General features: G+C 38.4%; 4 protein-coding genes across 4 annotated transcripts in view; 2 read left to right on the forward strand and 2 right to left on the reverse strand.

Annotated features, from left to right (window-relative positions):
• The first annotated feature begins 183 nt into the window (after positions 1–183).
• mrpl35 (mitochondrial ribosomal protein L35) lies at positions 184–1,784 on the forward strand. Its single transcript, XM_034858870.1, has 4 exons — positions 184–342; positions 589–754; positions 1,272–1,416; positions 1,517–1,784. Exons 1-4 carry the CDS (start codon positions 204–206, stop codon positions 1,703–1,705), a joined length of 639 nt encoding a protein of 212 aa, XP_034714761.1. The 5' UTR covers positions 184–203; the 3' UTR covers positions 1,706–1,784.
• A 158-nt stretch (positions 1,785–1,942) lies between these two features.
• Positions 1,943–9,562, reverse strand: reep1 (receptor accessory protein 1). The gene is made up of 8 exons (XM_034858849.1): positions 9,431–9,562; positions 7,766–7,838; positions 7,593–7,669; positions 7,350–7,470; positions 6,825–6,938; positions 6,412–6,577; positions 4,984–5,237; positions 1,943–3,942 (listed from the first exon to the last, which is right to left on the reverse strand). The coding sequence occupies exons 1-8, from the start codon at positions 9,550–9,552 to the stop codon at positions 3,871–3,873; spliced, it is 999 nt and encodes a 332-aa protein (XP_034714740.1). The 5' UTR covers positions 9,553–9,562; the 3' UTR covers positions 1,943–3,870.
• A 1,171-nt stretch (positions 9,563–10,733) lies between these two features.
• On the reverse strand, positions 10,734–13,764 carry chmp3 (charged multivesicular body protein 3). Its single transcript, XM_034858866.1, has 6 exons — positions 13,521–13,764; positions 12,956–13,016; positions 12,469–12,648; positions 12,177–12,298; positions 11,897–12,011; positions 10,734–11,755 (listed from the first exon to the last, which is right to left on the reverse strand). Exons 1-6 carry the CDS (start codon positions 13,563–13,565, stop codon positions 11,616–11,618), a joined length of 663 nt encoding a protein of 220 aa, XP_034714757.1. The 5' UTR covers positions 13,566–13,764; the 3' UTR covers positions 10,734–11,615.
• Positions 13,765–15,896: 2,132 nt separating this feature from the next.
• Positions 15,897–20,544, forward strand: part of hspa4l (heat shock protein 4 like) — a 9,078-nt gene continuing 4,430 nt past the window's right edge. The window contains exons 1-12 of the mRNA XM_034858783.1: positions 15,897–16,301; positions 17,111–17,168; positions 17,328–17,468; positions 17,624–17,746; positions 17,831–17,930; positions 18,098–18,231; positions 18,311–18,555; positions 18,654–18,730; positions 18,828–18,979; positions 19,599–19,705; positions 19,896–20,029; positions 20,176–20,372. Of these exons, the coding sequence (XP_034714674.1) occupies positions 16,195–16,301; positions 17,111–17,168; positions 17,328–17,468; positions 17,624–17,746; positions 17,831–17,930; positions 18,098–18,231; positions 18,311–18,555; positions 18,654–18,730; positions 18,828–18,979; positions 19,599–19,705; positions 19,896–20,029; positions 20,176–20,372 (1,575 nt within the window). The 5' untranslated portion in view covers positions 15,897–16,194. The remainder of the gene's footprint in view (positions 16,302–17,110; positions 17,169–17,327; positions 17,469–17,623; positions 17,747–17,830; positions 17,931–18,097; positions 18,232–18,310; positions 18,556–18,653; positions 18,731–18,827; positions 18,980–19,598; positions 19,706–19,895; positions 20,030–20,175; positions 20,373–20,544) is intronic.

Below are 20,544 nucleotides of genomic sequence, written 5' to 3' on the forward strand. Positions count from 1 at the left end.
ACACACCTTCACGATGATTGATTGTCCGTAAATCTATGTGCTACCAGAATGTTGTTTCAATAGGCTAACAGATAGCAATGGTAGAGGAGGGACTTTGCAATGCTACAATATAGAAATACACAGTAGCAAAAAACTACCCTATAGTACAAGTATCACAAAACTCGACGTACCATATGTGTTAAACATACACACGGACAGCCTACATGACCAGTGACAAATTGCTAGATGGCGGTAATGCTCTGTGTCCAATTTGTAAAAGAGAAATTTGTCCAAACAGGGATCCGTACTTACGTCAGCATTCTGGAGAAAACATGGCGGCCGCCCTGGCAAGGAAGGTGTCCGGTGTGTACCTACAATTTGACATTCATACTTCACTGTCCTCATTCCGTAAATGTTTAGTATTTCATCCATGTATCAATGCACTGATCTGTTGGCGCAGTCCTGCGTACGTGTATTTTGTTAGCGCAGATAGAACGGGAAGTTGCTACATTAACGTTAGCTAACTAACATCGCAACAGTGCTAAGTTTTTTCTTAACGTTACTACTATTCCTCCTCTTGTGTTTTCATGTTGTCCTTGTGTCTGACAGGGCTGCTGAGGCCGCTATCTGTCGCTCTGTGTGCCAAGACACCACAGCTCTGTAAACTCTCCAGCCTCATCCAGCCTCCCCCTCTCTACAGCTCTGCTGCAGCCGCTGTCCGCGCTCCTATGCCGGTTGCCGTGTGTCAGACACCCCGGTACAACATTCTTCAACGGTAAAGGACAAGAAGGAACACTCCTGCTGATATTCTTGACTTAAAAGTGGATATTATTAAAATCTACTTAAACTGTGCTGTTTTTTTGTTTAAGGGACCACATTTTACAATATAGCCAAAAGTATATTACAATCTTGTCTGGGGCATGGGTGTATGGGGTCTGGGCTGTTAGGTATGGTTTTAGCGTGACTCCTTTATTCTAGAAGAAAATCTCAATATTACAACATATCATTTTATTTGATACTGTTTGTGATTTTTGTGGCAACAAAATCAGGTTTGGGAGGTGTGTGGAGTAGATGCAACACAAAATAAAAGATACTTCGTTAAATATCTACTTCTTGTTTATTGTAATGATTGATTATCCTGAGAAATTTCAAAGGGATAAAGCTGACTATATAAAGCTAAACAAACTAAACTGTTAAGTGATAAAATATCTTTCTCTAATTTGAGTAACAGTAACCCTCCTTAAATAACACTTATTGTGTTCTCTCTCTGCTCTGCTTCTCTGTTGTTGCAGGGTATCGGCACTTATTCCTAGTTTGAATCAACAATCAAGCAGAAGTCTGACATATGTCAGTCTGAAGAAGGGGAAGAGGAAGACTGTAAAAGCTGTGACAGACAGATTCATGAGGCTGCATTGTGACCTTTGGATCAGGCGCAAGGTACTAAGTCTTTTACTGTGAGCTACCCAAATCACACATTTTTCTTTGCACCTTTAACTCAGTGTTGCCAATCTGAATTCTTGTTTTTGGGTGTAAACAGGCTGGATACAAGAAGAAACTGTGGAAGAAGAAACCTGCCAGACGAAAGCGCCTGAGGGAGCATGTATTCTGTAACAAAACACAGAGCAAGCTTTTTGATAAAATGACAACCTCTTTTTGGAAAAGGAGGAACTGGTATGTTAACGATCCATACTTGAAGTACCACGATCGGGTCAACCTTAAACTGTAATTTGCTGATTCATGTAGTGACATCTTGTTTTTGAACATAATGTTATGTTATATATAATAAAATCATATCTGATAAATAATTCAATTTTCCTGAAATGCTCTTAAGATAAGAAAAAGACAGATTGACACATTCAAAGTTTTGATTAATTTAATGGCTGTTAATCAATTTAAACAGAAATATTTCACATAGGATACGTTGATAGCCATGAACCATCATGTCACCTTCCCTCCATTTTTCTATACTTCACAACCAAGTTGAAATTTAAGTAATTTGACATTCTGGCCTGCCAGAACTAAATTCCGTAGGATTTTAAGTGAGTTTCCTCATGAATAAAGTCAAAGTGGCTAATTTATCATTAAGTAAGATGTTATTCATATATATATTTATAGCCAACATGTTTGTTTAGTCATAACATTTCATATTTCTTTCTACAAAGCAACATAAAAATGACAAAAAAATTGTTTACCAGCAAGGCATCTGCACAAGATCATTTAAGAAATCAAAATGTTCATTCAAATTAATAACAAACATCATGCAATGGTGAGTTTATCAGACTACGCACAAGTTTACAAATCTGCTACTTAGCAAAATTTTTTTCTCTCTCTCTGTTTTACTTTACATGAATTTTAAAAGAAGAGAATCACCGTCAGCTCTAACATTGACACTACTAATGTTGAAACACAATCGGATTTTCCGGTTAAATTTTTTCCCCACAGCATATTCATTAAAAGGATTTTTCATGTGTATAACAAGTGTATCTACAACATCAGAGTGAATGACGTGTAAACATAACAGTTGTACCTGAGAAGCTTTTGTTTCAAACTTCAAACCACCCAAAATGATAAAAAATAATGAATCTATCTTCCATCAACACCCAACACAGTGATACTTTGTGTAAAGTGTTGCTATGATTCAGGCTCAGTGAATTAATTATAATATGAAAACACCATGTATCACCATGCAATATTAACTAAAATGTAACTTTGTAAACCTGCAACCGATGAAGTCACTCATGAAGTCCGAAAAAGGTAAGATCAAAGAAGTGTTGCTAGCAGAGCACTACACAGTGATTTTAAACATGGAAAAAGAACCACGTTTATATACAGTAAATATGTATTCACTTAATGTCCTATTGCTGCTACAGCTGAAAGTGGCACATTCCTAACTGGCCTCAAATTGCAAATAAATTGTCAATTAAATGACAAAACATGCTAACAAACTGAACAGTAGATTGTCAAAAACAGTTGGCTCCACTGTGGAAACCTCTTGTAGTAGTGATTTTTCTCTGATGTGATTACTTGTTACACAAGTTACTTCTGTACCACATAAGAAATAATGACACAGTTATTGGTAATACTATCCAGATAATTTTATGATTATTGTTTATTGTCATGGTTATTGTTGGCCATTTAATAGTATTGAGGGAAGTAATTTTATATTGTAAACATAGTGCAAAAATGATTGTATAATGACAGCATAGGTGTGTTGAAATACTTATATTATTGGTGGAGACATTTAATATGTGTATGTCTTTAAGGCTTTTGTAGAGAGATAAATAACAGAATATTGTCTGCCACTGCTGTCTGACTTTTCATAAATACAAAGGTTGGTTATCTCATCTCAGAATAGGTTTTTAAGTGATTTCTGAATTCCTTAATCATTGCAGAATTCCGCTGCTCACAGATGGTTCTCCAGAATAGATTGAAGGGGGGTAAAAACAGCCTTTTCTTTTGATCCTTGGCTTTTAACACATTCTCTAACAGGGATGTCATGTCACTTTCACTGCTGGCTGCAGTAATTAGTGACAGTACATTCTGTTAAATGACCAGCAGGACTAATGACAGGGGAGACACACATGCAATTGCCTTCCCAAACCTGATATATATATATAAAAAAAAAAAATCAAATCAGAAAGACTAAGTACACACAAACTGTACAGAAATACATATTCAATAACCCACATATATAAATATCTATCAGCATATCTCAATTTCACAAACCTTGTTTTTAAATCTTGAGCCATACACTATATATAGAGGGGTCATTATAGGTCACTTTGGTAATACCTTATTCCAAAGCAAGGCTGCTTCAGTCATGTAGCTTTTGGCCATTTAGTATTTTTACTTCTTGCAGCAAAGGCAGCTGGAATAGTCTTTAGGACAGTATCACATGGCTTCATTGTTTGAAGAAAGGGCACTCCTGGATCTTGTGAGAGGCCTAATGACTCTAAGAGGAGGCTAGAAGAAAGGACAGATAAGGATAAAAGCAAAGAGGGAGATAGTTTAGTCAACTAATAGCTACAACAAGTTGCACAGTATATGGCTGGTGTTATTTCATATTTTCAAAAAATCCCAATGGAAAAACTAACAATGTGTTGGTGTGTCTCTTAAAACTTTCTGACCTCCATACCCTGTCTGTGAATAAACTGCCTTAAAGCCCATTGGTTCCTACTGAAGACATACCTTTTGAAAAGCTGGTCACAAGTATTTAGTTTAGGAGTCAATAATAGCTGGGCTCTGTACTTTTTCCGAACATTGCTAAAACCGAATTGTTTTTGTTGTACATTTTATTAGCTGCAGATTAATACATAATTACTAAGTATTGGACGGCCCATGTTCATTGGGATGCAGTAACACCCAGTGCAAAGGTGTTGGTTATTGATGTGGTTTTAGCGTTGGGCAACAAGATGTCAATGGCACAGAATAATAAGCTGTGTCAGGCTTTGGCTACACTGACAATATTTATTTGTAGAATTAATTTATTGTTTGTTTTTAATTTTTCTTCATGGGATTTGTTGTCTATAACAAAAATATAGAATATTGCCGTGTCATCTTTAAAATGGTGCTGCTTCATTTGGCATCACCATGCCAAACAAACTGATATTAGATGATTAGAGATTAATAAATACCCATTCAATCCAGGGACTGATCCAACATCACATCAAAAGTATTATCAGGGTTAAAATACACTGGAAGGCAATCAATAGCACTATGTCACATTTCCAAAACAAGTGAGCAATTGAAATCATGCAAAAGCAAGATCACCCATTTATTTGAACTAAACTTTAAATTCAGTACTACTCAATGCATGATTCAGCTTCACCAGTGCAGTAATACTGTTAGCAGTCTGACTCTTCACATATGCAGAAGTACTGAACACTGATCATTTATTTTGCTCCACCGCAGCAGAAATTAGTAAATCGGTGAGTAAATTGCCACTCTCAAGAGGCAGTTAGAATCAGGCAGCAGCTGAGCAGCCACGTTGACGAGGCAGTATACCTCAGGAGCCTTCTTCTTAATCAACCTGAGCTGTGGAGAGCTTGATGGTGCTTGCACCCCTTTCCCCACCTCCTCAGGCTGCTCCGGAGCTGGAGGTGGGGAGGGTGTGGAGGGTGGGGGTGACTGGGGTGTAAGTGAGGGCGTAATGGGTGTGGACTCAGACTCAGAAGGTAAATTGCTCTGGGACAGCAACTCCTTGGAGTCCCATTGGTCCAACCCCAACATCTCATACTCAGTCATGTCAAAATCCTGTCCTGTACCATGAAAAAAGGTCAGTGAAGGGGATGAATAATGTGTCTCTGGTCTATTGAATTAAAAGCAGAATACTTTTGATGTAATTGCTTTAGAGTGACAGCTGATTTTGGTCAGCAGGAGTTATGAGATGTCATATCCTTAAGTATCAGACTGCAGACCACAGCACAGAGGCCAAATAGGAAGTTATCATAAGTCAGGGCCAATTTGATCCAGCACAAACAAGTCTGTTCTCATTAAGTGACAGCAGAAAGCCAAAACATATATTTGACGATATTGTTAAAATTGACTTTAAAATGTCACAACAGTTTTAAAGGACATTTTCTGTGATATTATTGTTGTTTCGTATTGTCAACAAATACCTTGAAAAGACCAAAACTAACAATGAATTGATCTTTATAGCTTATAAACACACGAGTGAGCCACGCTGTTGCACTGAGTAGCATCTTCCGTCATTGCAATGACCATGGGCACTGTAGTTTATTTTGAGTCAATCCAACATACACCCTGCAGCCATAAATACTCACTAAAGCACCAAATGTGTATTAACCCACTGCTGAAAATAGTTCCCAGCAAATGCACTGTGCATTCCTGTTTTAGCTATGTGTCCTACAAACTACAGTGTCCAGCTTTTTTAGGAAATTACTGAGCATACGTGGCTAGTTTTGGTCTGTTAATGGGGTTTGTTGACAATAACAAAATATAGGAAAACACCAGACTTCTCCTTTACATACCCCTGTAATTGAGTATAGTCATAAAATGACAACAGCATGTTCATCTCAATAATTCCTTGTTTAATAAAAAAAGGGTTGCTCCTTAACTGTGCAGATATTTCAGTACAACAACAACAGTTTCCACATGATGTTAAACTAGGAACAAATCCCCCCAGCTACATTTGAGTTTTATCACAGGGTGGTTAGTCTGACAGCCCTGTGAGGCCTGACCTGCTCCAAACAGGAAGGCAGGACTGAAGTTAGGGGGCCACTCAGGAAAGCACAGGTTTTAAACAATATCGTCAGGAAGACAGAAATCTACAAGATTATCAGTTTTACACAAACAAACCAGGCCCTGTTATTGCATAATAATTGTACCATAATGGCTAGAACACTATAACGTAGTTTCCATAACACTATTAGCTTGTACTTTTCTGTGATGGCCAGAGTAATGTCTGCTCACCCTTGTTGTAACTCTCAGACTTGCTACGCATCATAGTTCTGGTCCGATGCTGTGCTGCTGCAGGCTGTGTAGTGGTGCCAGGGCCGGTGTTAACGGTGTCAGACTGATAGGAAGACAGATCCTGCATGCTGAAACTCCTCAGTCTGTCTGACAGGACCCCTTGGCTCTTGAAAAGGTAACACCAGGTTTTTAATTTAGTTTCAGTAGCAATGTGAGGCAGTTAGAGCTTAGATCATCTTTAGGGGCATACATCATTTTATTTTATGACACTACAATAGGCTATTTTAAAAACAAAAACATCACTCAATAGGCCTAATTTATATGTGAATAGCAAACATGCTTGAGCCATTCTATACACTGACCCTCTACTGTACCCCCAGGTCATTACAAAACAAATATCCAGTTTGCATTACCTTTGTTGCAGCCATGACTGCAGCAGTGGCGGCAACATTCAGCCCTTTTCTCCCAAAATGCACCAGTGTGTCATAGCTTTTGTCCTTTGCTTGGCAGATATACTCATCAATGTCCTGAAACAAGGACAAAAACAAATCACATGAACATTGTGTCTCTCTTTATTATTGTCACTCTGTATTGTAATGAGCTGTATAAACAGGTGCTTCTTATATTTCTCGATTGTGTTACTAATGTTCACAAACTCACTAATTTGTTTCCTGACTGAGACATAGAGGAAAAGGAAATGAAAAAGGGAGGAACACCATAGCACTTCCTCTCTCCTGTCCTGCAAACACATCTTTAACAGCTAAAGTGGAAAAGTGAATTTGCCAAAAGACACTTTTGTTCTCTAGAAAGCTGCGGAGCTTGATTTCTATTATTTACAAAACCATGGAGATTAACTTAAACCGAATATTTTAACCGAAGCCTTTCCATGAACTGCACCAGCGGAATACAGGAAGGTACAACAAAGGAAAGGTTTTCACCTTTTCTTTTGACGAAAGCGTGGGATGAACAAACTTCCTGTATAGCACACTGGAGCCTTTAGTGTAAGGGGACAGCAGCCACACCACAAAGGCTATCTTCAGTTCATAGTAGAAAGGGATCCTGCAATGAAGACACAAAATAATGGAGCCACTGGTACAACACATAATAAAAATATATGATGTGAACACAGTCAAGAGGTATATTATTCAATTAATTAACATGAAATATCTGAAGTCACTTACCAACAAAGAAACATATCTGTAAACACTTCCACAGCAGTGAATAGTGCAAATATTATCCAGTACATCATCCATTTCACCTAAAATGTAACAGAACAATAAAAGAGAGTTAAAATAGGCGCACAAAACACCTGTGAGGACAATACTGCAAGTAAAAATACAAATGAAATACTCACATATTCTTTCACATCTTTCGACTTCACAGCTTTGTAAGATGAGTACGCAGGATATAGTGTACCAAACACAAGTCTAGAAGACAAAAAATGTACCCATTACCTTCAGAAACAAAACATGTATTACTGCAGTACAAGAGATATTTCAAATGTGCATGATGACATAAATCAAGAAATTTTATATGTAATAATCATGATTATGAACGGCAGAGATTTAAAATCAGGCTCTTGAAAAATACCTGTGCTAAAATGTTAGATGTTCAGTATTTCTGTCTTCATAAATCCATGTAAAATATCTTGAAATAGTTTTGCTGTATCAATATATACAATACACTTTTGCCCATGAGCTTTCTGAGCTACAGCCTACATAACTTAACGGATGGGCAGGTTGTTTTTTTGTCTGGTGAGATCAAGGTGTAGACAATTAAGGGTGCAACACCTTTTCTCTAGAAAGAAACTGTTAAATCAACCTAGTAGTTACAGTAGATCAAGCCCTGGCTGATTTGGATAAACAAGCTGTCCAAGTGCTAAACTTCCAGTCATGAAGTAAAATTTGCTTCCGTATTTTTTTTCTCCTTTTCTTTAAAATTCTATTTGTATATTGACACCTGTGCTGCTAGGTGTCTTGACAGAGACAAGACCCTGTTGAATTGCTACAGTCAGGCAACAGCTGTGTTGATCGAATTACTAACCCACATCATGTTGCACCTCTCCAGCCTGGCTAGCTAACTAACAGAGTTGGAAACACAAGGCCACTAAATATAAATAGATCATCTGTGGGGGATGCAACTTAACCTCTCTTTTGGAGATTTGACCCAAAATGACCCACATAAGCAGTTTGTGAACAGCCAGGTTTGAGATAGTTCCATCTATATGTAACAAGATATTGTAATCTACATTTAATTGCCTCATTATTTTTAAGGCTGGGCCTGCTATTGGTATACAACACATGGTCTGCAATAGCGCTGATTCATACTTTGTGCAGGTAAAAATAATCACATTTTGCCTCGATAAATGTCGTCTTATTGTCTGATCATTCAAATCCCTAGCCATTCGGGAATATCTCGGGATGTATGCATCTCTTATTACATGGATAACTCTTGCATTGTAACCTGAGAAAGCTGACCCATCCTTTTTGTTTTTTCCCAGTATGAGACATCAACAGAGAATATGGCTCCACTCAAAGACCGCTCCTGTTGTTCAGTCACCTCGCCACTCAGTGACATTTAGCTTACTGCCAGTAAAAGACGCCTCTGAATTCTGGATCTTACTCATATGACCATTTTATGGACGATAATAGATTATTCAGCCAATCACGTCACCTCTTTGTCTGTGATATAAAAAAAGAGGACTTAATAAACACAAAGAGTGCCATGCAGGCTTCCGAGCGCTGTTCAGAAATACACTATAGCCCATACAGGCCTAGTTCAGCATTCGTGCTGCTGAAATGACAAAGTACAATCCTGTGGAATTTGGACTGTTTTCAGTAAAATATTATAGACGGACATAATTCTGATAAAACATTAGACAATATGCGAGGGCTCGTAATGCGCGTGGCTCCTGCACAGTCAATGAGCGGCTCAAATACCCACAATAACCTAGAACCGAAATTTATTATTATCCTCCTCTGTGACAGAGAATATTAAAATAAATAATAGAAGTACTTACACCACAAGTCTAGAGATAATCCAAGAGACCATTGCGCTGGAAAGTCGACAGGACGCGCTGTCTGCAGGGAGGAGTGTCCTCCAGATGACAGACAGGCGCGTGAAGGCGGCGTCCAGACGCATTCAGGCAACAACGTGATGCAGGATAAACAGTGACTATTGCTCTTAGCCATAGATGGCAGTGTTGCATTGCACAGACAACACAGATACTCAGTCAGCGTGTCTGGTGTGTAAAGAGGAGGCTGCCTGGCTAAAAGCGGCTTCGGTGTGACATGATTGGATGCAATAACTGTGTACCCGTAGAGGAAAGTATTTTGATGATCAAACAAGGAACTTCGTAATATACACCATATGAGTAGGGGTGAAACTTTTTTTTAAATTATTGATAAATCGGCCGCTTATTTGCTAGATGATTCGTTTTTTTCTATAAAATAGTGAAAAATGTCTATCACAAACCCCAAAAAATTCAAGTGACAGCTTGAGATTGTTTTTTGAGTTTAGCAGACCAACAACCCATAATATTCACTTTAAACCCTAAATCTAAAGGAGCTGGAACCGGAGAATGATTTCTGCTTGACTGAAATTATGAATTGCTTATAAAAATGAATTACCCACGGTAACATAATATTAACTTAAACAATACAACTCTTAAAATGGGGCATGAAATCTCTCAACTTCTAGTTACCATACATGGAAAGGGTGCTACATTATAGCTACAGTACCTTTGCTTTGTCTTTGTCCAACTTATTGAAGCCAGAACACAGGCAAGGGTTTGTTAAAGTACAACAAAAGCTGCTGAGGGAGTGCTGTGGCCAGTAGAAATCTAATCCTTTGACAATTGTGAAACCAAGGAATGGCTTCAAAATACACAAAACGCAATGCCAAAAAGCTTCAGGTTACTTGACCTTCTTAAATGAACTGAATCTTCATATCATTATATAACTCTACTCCCATCATCTGGTAGGTTAAATATAAAAAGGCCAGTAATTATTTGACATAGTTTCTAAGTTTATTCACCAGCATCTGATTATTAGCAGACTGCAATCCCAGAACAGCAGAGTGATGAAAAGCAGCACTCAGTCATTTAACTCTTTACTGTTTTAGGTGTTGGTGTGAACACAGATTTTCCATGTAGTACACTTTCTGACCTGTTGAGTGGGCTGTTTAAAGCCAGCTGGATCAAATTTCCCAAATGCTTATTTGTGATCAGATGAAGCCAAGCACTTAAGTGTTTCTTGTGATGCGAAGGGGTAAATGCATAGGAAGTAATTGCTCAAAGCGGAAACAGGTGTAATACATTCTGCTTATTGGCAACAAATTTTTCTTCAAAGTTTATTTCCTTATTTTCCCCCATTCACGTAGAAAAATGATACACACAATACTTTTCACAACATAGGTCCTGCACTAACCAACCTTTCCATTTACCCTGCATCTTCCTGCTGAGAAGTCAATCGTGATACAAAGTTTAATATTAAATAAGCTGAATGTTAACGCAAAAAAATGGTTAGTGTAGTATGCGTATATTTTTCTGATGAGTGCACTAAACATGTACGATCTCATGTAGAATAGATACATTTAAGCTGTACAGACAATTAACTATCAAAAGGAGAACGCCACCCACCTCTCTCGCCACCACTCTAGTGTTTCAGATAATATGGGCTAGTTGCCATTAAAAAGAACAGCTGTTGCTTACAAAACATATCCTAACAGATCGGAACTACTTCTGAATAGTGATCTCGGGTGTGATTTAAGTGTAGGGTGGTTATTTAATCACTTGTTTGGATTATAAATAGCCGAGTACCTCCACCAGCGGTCCATAACTTAGGACACATGAATATGATATAGCACTGTAGGCACAGCAGGCTTTTCTTACTTACAATATATACACTTCCCATTACCTTCTGTTTGACTTTGGATAATAGAGACTTACCTAGGGTTACCCCCGATAAAAGACAAAAAAGCAAAAGCACAATTTTGTTTGGCTGAGTAGACCAAATGTTCTATAACAAAACTTTTTTTTAAGACATTAACTGTCGTAGCACAAAATGAACAACAAATGATTATGTAAAACAATAATTATAATGTGAAGCGGAGAGAACGCTCAACACTATAAAGCCAGCCCGAAAATTGTCTCTGTTCTTATTGGATTGAGCAGACTGACTTTGACAGAACAATGGCGTTTCAACTTAGCTCCTCAGAGCTGCCAATCTCGACTGCATCGCTTCAATGTCCTCCTCTGACTCATCATCTGAAGCTGCAGCAGCTGCAGGGGGCTTAATTTCAGGCAAGGCGTCTGTGACTTTGCTTGGGGCTTTGCCAAGGGCACCTAACGAAGTAAAATAGAACCATGATATAGGGCAATCAGTGTTACTCATTTGTGGTGTAATTCAATCAGAGGTTCACAGTTAAACATATCAAAATCTAGACACCAAAACTGCAAGGTCACTATGTAAACAAATCTCCTCACCTGCTGTGATCTCAAAGAGGATCTTGGCAACTTCCTCCTCTGCTGCTTCCTCCATCTCCTCTCCATCTTCCATGCTCTCAAATGTGTCTTCCAGCATTTCCTCAATGATGCCAGCCTGAAAGATGAATATGTGTACATGATGCCATGGTTTAGTAACTTTTTTCTCATAAAGAAGTTAAGAGCAGATGGTGATGATCGGAGTTAGCTGCATTATTCCATTTCTTGTAGTAACCTGATTGTAACTAAAATGTATCTATTTATGTTGGACACTGCTGCTTACCTTCATCATCTCCTTTGATAGTTCCCTCATGGTTGCCTGGATCTCTGGGATTTTGACAAGGTTCTGCATCGCTTTCATCACTTCTGTGCTCTTCTGCATGGCCCCGGCTACACGCAGTACAGCTAGAAACACACAAAATACATTCCCTTCACTTAGCAAAACATTAAAATCCATGATGAAAGAGCAAACTGTTCAACTGATGACAATAAAGTTTTTGGTTTGTTTTTTATTTTAGATAAAATGGCATACATTTCCCCATCTAATGACCCAGAGGCTGTACTACCAAACTCACAAAGCTGATTCTTCATGCTGAGTTGCACAGAGTTCATGTGGGCTTTGGAAGCGTAAAGTTTTGTCACAGCTCGTTTTGACTGAATCATCTCCTTTGCAAGAACCACACACACGTCCTTCTGACCCCTTTTTGCAGCATCTTTAATGGATCTTTTAACTTTTTCTTCTTCCCTTTGGATATCTGAAACAAAATGGTTATGCCATTACATAGAACACAAAAACTAAAATAACTTATATAATTATGTCTCGGCCTCAAGTTTAAAGCTAGTAGTTGTCAGTTCAAATCAAGCAAAGTTTCCCAATTTTGCTTTGAAGTATTCCAAATGAAATTAATGTAATTATCTCTTTCATTTTATTTTTCAGCTATTTAGACATAATAAATGAATGACTACATTTTAAATGTATGGATTGGACAGATATTTTACAATAAAAAAACAACACATTATACATTTTGTGTTGTACAGGGTCAACTGCTATCTGTATCTTACCTCGAATTTGTCTGTCAATCACTCTCATTTCCTTCCTGATCTTTTGAGACCACTCATTGACCTGCAATTATACATGTCATTACAAACTGCATTGCTATTGCCCCAACAGTGACAGTAAGTTTATAATAACCACTGCAACATTGCGTTACGTGCAATAATAGACTAAAGAAATGTACAACGTTTTCGAACATAATGACAGCTACACTAAGCCGAACACAATGAGGATTTGTTTACATTGTAGTGACCGACAACCGAGTTAGCTTGTATGCTAACTAGCTAGCCGTCAGCACAGTACCCAAAATAAGATTGGTTAATCAGTTCACGGGGCAACTAAACAAACGTTTAACGTTAAATACGGTCCAAATAATACGGGTTAACGCCGGATACTATTACAGGGACTGTTAGCTAACTGTTCGGTTAGCAAGAAGTAACGTTAGCAACAAATTGGACGAACTAAACGGACTTAAACTGATAGCTAACGTTAGCAAAAGGCACTGTCGTTGTTGTTTTTTAGTACGGACAAAACTCTCAAAGACAGTCCTAATCTTCAGCAGTCAGTACTCACCATCTCTTTTGGTGGTCTCTCTGTTGTTCTGCCGAACAGCCCCATTGTGACTAGAGAGTTAAATACCAAGCTAACCCACCTCCCTAAAACTAGCTGGCTTGCTCAGCTTGTCGAACCCGCACTTCCTGTTTTCACGCAGACCTTTTGGGCTCAGTACGAACATGAAGGAGCATTCAGTCCATCTGGTCCTCATCAAGTGCTCAAGTGAAGAAATAAAATCGAACCAGACACACAGCCAATAAAATGTTTTCTGGTAAGCCATTTATTAACATTAACAAAAGGGTTAACATAGAATATATTGCATGTATGACCAGACAAAACCTTATTTAAAATATTTTTGACTAAACAAAATTAAAATGTAAGATATCTGTAATTACATTTTGACTCAGAAATGTTAATTCCAGATATCTCCATTTAAATGATAACTAATCAATATTTAAATACTTGATTAAAAAATATATAAATAAAATTGACAGTGTGGCATCAGATTTGTCAGTAAAACGTAAAAAAATTGAAATAGAATGTGCCCAAACAACACTTGGTTGGGCACAATAATGCTCCTTTTCATCACAATACATTAATACAACTCATCTATCTTCATTAAAATATTAAAATGCTTTAGGCTTTTCTTTCTTTTGACTCCAGTGTTAAGTACAAAGTGCATTGACACAACCCCAATGTTTTCAGTTATTATAGCTGATTGGACTGCTGCTCAAGGACATACTGTATGTGAGGTAACCAAATTGTGTAAACTAATATTATAATATATGATAAGGTTGTAAGTTGTTTCACCCTAACAAGTGCTGCAAGGTGTTAATCAAAAGTCTGTATGTACTTAGGCCCACTGCGATTAGCCAAAAGTGAAATCACCTGTGTGGACTACTGTAGGTGGGCAGTGTTAAGGTCCTTGTAGCCTACTTTCTTTTTCTTCTTCACTGCAATTGACATGGATTTGATAATTTTTGGGGTGACTGAGTAGTGGGATATTGTTACTTTTACTTAGACCCTGTACACTTACACAAGTCTCTGCTTAGGTGGATATTGGTTGGAGCTTGGAATCACACGAGGTAACCATGTACCAGTTAAAACAATCATTTTCAAAGCAGACATTTTGACTTGTTATATCAGGAAAAGCACAGGTGTCACCAGTGATATTAGTGATGGCTCTCAAGTGTCCCAGTAAATCATGACAGTGTTATTGTGAGCCGCATGCACAAGGACCATGAAACTGATGCAGCCAAATGGAATTACAACCATTATTTATCGTATTATTTACATCTTTCCCTGTACATTAAACGTCTTCAGTAAAAAAAAGGCCTATTAGTTAGTTTTCTGCGTTAGTTGTTTTCTGACACTTCTTATCTTCTTAATGCAAACACAAAAGTAATACCTGTACTTATGTGCAATTTTCATTTGATGTTGCATTCTGCTTCAACATCACTACATTTCAGAGGAAAATATAGTAATGTTTACTCCACTACATTTATATTACAGTCATTGTTAGTAGTTTCTTTGCAGTCCATGATTTGTCATTCAAAACCTCTGATAAATATTTATGAACATAAGTTGTTATAGGTAAAACTATCCAAAAGAATAGAGTAGTAATTATAAGCTGCACCTTAACCTCATTTAAAATTCTTGTTACACATTCATGTTTCAGTAATAACAACAACAACAACAATTCAAAAACGTGACATATAGTAAAGCAATATCCCAAAGAGACAACTAGCCAATTTACTTTTCATACTTTAAGTGTATTTTGCTATTTAGTCTATACTTATGTGCTTTAACTGAACTAAAGTATTGAATGCAGGACTTTGGCTTGCTTGTTACACAGGGTATTACTATTTTTATTAAGGGAATTTATCTTTTTTTTCCCACCGCATTGCCAATGGTACATTTGTTAATTTGGGCATCTGGGCATGGGTCAGGTCAGGATTGTTAATTTGTCTCATTTTTTTTGTTATTTACATATTTGTTAGTACATACTGATATATAGGTTACATGTACACAGGCCACCCACCTGTCAGAGTTTATTTCCTTATCCACCCTTGCTCTCTTGCTTTAAAACTGTTTGCCACCCCTTGTAAGCTCCAGATATTAGATATCGTTAACGCTAATTTCATAGATATAACTGTAATGTGCACGCACCACGCTGAAGCACGTGATGTTAGGATGGAGAAACTCTACAGCTTAAATTCAGGGCAAACGTGTCAGTAAAGCTACTGTTGTCACAACGGCTTGTGACGTATACTACGGTCCACTTTCTAGATTTTTCTGATATCGATTGATTTTTGTACCAATCACATACAGGCTATGGGTGTGACCCCGCCAATCACAGACGAATGGGGCGGGCTTAAGAGAATCCGTCTGTCAAAGCCTCTGGGTGAAGTGAGGGCCGCCTCGGAGTGGAAGAATCCGGTCTGGACATCATTACTCTCTGGGATTACTCTGAATGAGTTTGCTATAAACAGCTTGACTTACATAATAGCTAGTAATTCTGTTAGTACTCCCTCAGCTAGCTTTCCCGTAGATTTTCATAGCAGAGGACACGCTTAGTTACATTTCAATTTGGAATAGACCGCCGTTGTATGTTTATACCTATTCCTTATAGCTGTCAAGTGCGGTCGTTGCGGAGGATAATTTACTAGAGGCGATTTTTTTTGTGTTCATTATGTCAGTCGTAGGGATTGATGTGGGATACCAAAATTGTTACATCGCTGTTGCCAGGAGCGGCGGCATTGAAACCATTGCCAATGAATACAGTGACAGATGCACCCCGTAAGTATAAATATTGACAGTCATCATCACCGTGAAATGTGGTCTGGCTGACTGTCTATGAGATGTGAGATGTTAGCTGAGCGGTGATGGTACCGGCAGCAGGGGTGGTGGCTGTGATGAGGCCTCGAGTTTTTGGTTTATTCACCGTCACAGCAGGTTAACGTAGGTCAAAATGTCGCGTGCGTTGGTCGCGTTCTGAAATTACCCTCTCTTCTTACAGACAGTTAACATGGACATACAAGGACCAGCCCAGAAATTACAGACATAAGGGATCTAAGGGTGAATTACAATAGTTATACTGTTTTATTTAAGGATAATGAATTACCTAAATCCAGAGCGACATAGCAGGCTAACTGTAATTCGCTGCAGCATCCTGCAAACAGGGATGTGCAGCTGGGAAGAAGAGGGAGCATTGCACCTTTAAGTGAAGGGGGATATTTTTGTTGCAAGGTGAAACTAGGCAGTGGCTTTTCACTGGCAACCAGTGTGAAATGGATATCTAAACCTTGTATCACTAGAATCATTCATATAAACACAATGATTTACAGTTGTCTGCTAAATAAGACTTACATAAGTTCCAGAGGCAAGTATTGTTTAGTACAGGGTAATCTTACTTTTGAAGGAAACTGTTCTGTCTCACTGCCCTAGTTTGTGGTTCTTCCTCAAACTCTCTTGTGAAATTTCATTAATTGGAAATTTGGTCCCTAACAGTCAGTCAATTACAGTTCTGCCTCTTCTGACACAGCTATTCACAGGATTATTTCTGTTGTAACCTACCTAATTTGGTGATGTATTTATCTTCCATCAAGGGCTTGTGTATCTTTGACCGCGAAAAACCGCATGATTGGAAATGCAGCCAAAAGTCAAGTAAGATCATCCATGGCAGTTTGTCTAATTTCTGTTAGAAAAGCAACATTACACACTGAAATAACATAAATTGTAACTGTTTTTTTGATTAAGAGTTTATAATATTTACAATTCACATGTACAAAATAACCACTTTTACTGAGTATCTTCCTCTTTTAGATCACAACAAATTTCAAAAATACAGTCCATGGCTTTAAAAAGTTCCACGGCAGAGCATTTGATGACCCATTTGTCCAAGCGGAAAAACCCAAACTGCCATACAGTTTACACAAACTGGCCAATGGAAACGCTGGAATTAAGGTGAAGCACCTTACAAAAAAATCTGAAAAATCAAACAGATGTTTTTCTTTCTGTAATCCACCTCCAAACAACGTATTGGCTTTATGCTTACTATGCTTTACACTTAATTACGCTTTTAATAAGCATTGGAGGTCTTAATTGTATCATGTTTACAGGTGCGTTATTTGGATGAAGACAAAGTGTTCACTTTCGAGCAGATCACTGGGATGCTGCTCACCAAGCTGAAGGAGACGTCGGAGAGCGCCCTGAAGAAGCCCGTGGTGGACTGTGTAATCTCTGTGAGTGATGAAAACATTACAGAAGACCAACATAATTCACAAAGTGGTTCAATGATACAAATTGATTGGTGCTTTGTTTTACAGGTCCCAAGTTTCTTCACAGATGCTGAAAGGCGATCAGTGTTTGATGCTACTCAAATTGCAGGGCTGAACTGTTTACGACTAATTAATGACACCACTGCAGGTCAGTGTTCTTGGCAAAATTGATAACTGATGATATTGACAATTAGTTTTGTGCATTCAGCTTTGTGAATTGCACTAACCTTGGAGTTGCACACTAAACTATTGCAAGGCATCAGACTAGAATAACAGAATATTTTGGGATTAATATATTTGGATTTGGATTCACAGTGGCTTTGGCCTATGGGATCTATAAACAGGACCTTCCTACTCCAGAAGAGAGGCCGAGAAATGTGATATTTGTTGACATGGGACATTCATCATTCCAGGTCTCCATCACTGCCTTCAACAAAGGCAAACTCAAGGTTAGCCTTTCAACTTTTCCCACCTCGATCCACACCTACAGCTTTTAATCCCAACTAAATGTCAATTTTGCTCCGTCAGGTCCTCGCCACGGCATTTGACTTATACCTCGGTGGACGTAATTTTGACGAGGCCTTGGTAGATTACTTTTGCGAGGAGTTTAAGAGCAAGTACAAGCTTAATGTGAGGGAGAACCCAAGGGCTCTGCTGCGGCTGCACCAGGAGTGCGAGAAGCTGAAGAAGCTAATGAGTGCCAACTCCTCTGATCTGCCTATGAACATAGAGTGCTTCATGAATGACATTGATGTTTCCGGCAGGATGAACAGGTATACATTTAAAGTATTTTCCTCCTTCATCATGCCTCTCTATGTTGAAAAATCTAGCATTATACATGTTGATTCTTTTCTTCATTTGTAATCCATAGGGGCCAGTTTGAAGACATGTGTGCTCAATATCTGATGAGAGTAGATATGCCACTGAAAGCAGTTCTTGAACAATCAAGTATGTGCCTCACATATGGTTGAATTTATCAAGATATTTTGCTTGAGTACTGTATCCAGGAAGAATCCACTCAGTCAGGTTTGTGTTGTATTGGCAGAGCTAAGCCGGGATGATATCTATGCAGTGGAGATTGTTGGAGGAGCAACGAGAATCCCAGCTGTCAAAGAAAGAATCGCCAAGTTTTTTGGCAAAGACATCAGCACCACGCTTAATGCAGACGAAGCGGTCGCTAGAGGCTGTGCACTTCAGGTGTGACTCTTCTCTTGACACTAACATACACAGAACAAAATTATAAACACTTTTGTTTTTGCACCCTTTTTTCATGAGCCAAACTCAAAGATCTAAGACTTTTTCTATGCCCACAAAATACTTTTTTCTTAAATATTGTTCACAAATCTGTTAGCGAGCATTGAAAACCAGTCCGTATCTGGTGTTAGGGTTTATCCGCAAAGAGAACACTTTTCCAACGTGCCAGACGAATATTTTTTATTAGACAATATACAAACAATACAAAGACATAAGAACATGTCCCAGGAACAGGAAAGACGCTAATCAGCGTCTTGATATGCCACACTTGTGAGGTGGATGAATCTTGAGAAAGGAGAAGTGCTCCCTAACACACCTTTAGACAGATTTTAGAACAATATTTGAGGGAAATAAGCCTTTTGTGTACATCGAAAAAGTTTTAGAGCTTTGAGTTCAGCTCATGAAAAATGGGGGCAAAAATAAAAGTGTTGGGTTTATAATTTTGTTCAGTGTATAATTTTCTCTTGTTTCAATGCACTGTGTAACTATTCTGTTGCTTGTAAAACCTAATCCAGTAAAAGTGTTTATTTCTGTGGTGTGTGTGCTGTTTGTTTGGGTGTAGTGTGCAATTCTGTCTCCAGCCTTTAAGGTACGCGAATTCTCCATTACCGACGTGGTTCCCTTTCCTATTACTCTTCGCTGGAAATCCCCAACAGAGGATGGATTGGGGTACGGACATCTTAATTAGCCACATATGGCAATAATAGTATATATAAAACAAGCCATTATATTTCTCTGTAGTCATTTCTCTATGGGGTAAAAACAAGCTAGGCCACAGAGCTTGAAAAAACTATTTGCTGACTGTGTTTCAACATCCTGACCTAACTATTTTCCTCTTACTGCATTTTTTTTGTCACAGAGAGTGTGAGGTGTTTGGTAAGAATCACGCTGCTCCGTTTTCCAAAGTGATCACCTTTCACAAGAAGGAACCCTTTTCCCTTGAAGCCTTTTACAGCAGCCCTCAAGAGCTCCCATACCCAGACCACAGGATAGGTAACTGCGCTACTCACTGCCCTCTCAAAGTTAGACATGCCTGGGGTAGGGCGCACTCTTAGGTGGGATATCAGTTTATAATTTCCACCTGTCTCTTAATCTATGCTCTTAAACTAACAGCTCATTTTGTTTCCATCTGCCATCAGGATGTTTCTCTGTACAGAATGTGGCTCCCCAGCCAGATGGAGACAGCTCTAAAGTGAAGGTCAAAGTGCGTGTCAACGTCCATGGCATCTTCAGCGTGTCCAGCGCCTCTCTGATTGAAAAGCAGAAAGGAGAGGGAGAGGACATGCAAATTGACTCGGAGCCGATGGTGCAGAATGAAGGAAAGGCAGAGGAGCAGGTAAAAGGATTTTGCCACTTTATTTTGCGCAATGCAAGAAAGGCCTGTGTGTTAATCAAATATGGATTTGAAGATAATTATTTTATATTGGTCTAATGTACAGTTGTGTTCGAAATAATAGCAGTGCCTCAACAGCAGCAAGAAAATCACTGGTTTTATTAACATTTCAAAC

The sequence above is a fragment of the Etheostoma cragini genome, chromosome 20, assembly GCF_013103735.1.
Source record: "Etheostoma cragini isolate CJK2018 chromosome 20, CSU_Ecrag_1.0, whole genome shotgun sequence".
NCBI lineage: Eukaryota > Metazoa > Chordata > Actinopteri > Perciformes > Percidae > Etheostoma > Etheostoma cragini.

Coding starts and splice junctions, on each gene's coding strand:
- mrpl35 (XM_034858870.1), top strand. CDS start 204: ATGACCAGTGACAAATTGCTAGATGGCGGTAATGCTCTGTGTCCAATT. Junction 343..588: donor CCTGGCAAGGAAGGTGTCCG/GTGTGTACCTAC, acceptor TGTGTCTGACAG/GGCTGCTGAGGCCGCTATCT. Junction 755..1,271: donor CGGTACAACATTCTTCAACG/GTAAAGGACAAG, acceptor CTGTTGTTGCAG/GGTATCGGCACTTATTCCTA.
- reep1 (XM_034858849.1), bottom strand. CDS start 9,552: ATGCGTCTGGACGCCGCCTTCACGCGCCTGTCTGTCATCTGGAGGACA. Junction 7,670..7,765: donor CGAAAGATGTGAAAGAATAT/GTGAGTATTTCA, acceptor GTTACATTTTAG/GTGAAATGGATGATGTACTG. Junction 3,943..4,983: donor TTAAGAAGAAGGCTCCTGAG/GTATACTGCCTC, acceptor CCTTTCTTCTAG/CCTCCTCTTAGAGTCATTAG.
- chmp3 (XM_034858866.1), bottom strand. CDS start 13,565: ATGGGGCTGTTCGGCAGAACAACAGAGAGACCACCAAAAGAGATG. Junction 12,649..12,955: donor GATTGACAGACAAATTCGAG/GTAAGATACAGA, acceptor ATTTTGTTTCAG/ATATCCAAAGGGAAGAAGAA. Junction 12,299..12,468: donor CAGCATGAAGAATCAGCTTT/GTGAGTTTGGTA, acceptor GTGTGTTTCTAG/CTGTACTGCGTGTAGCCGGG.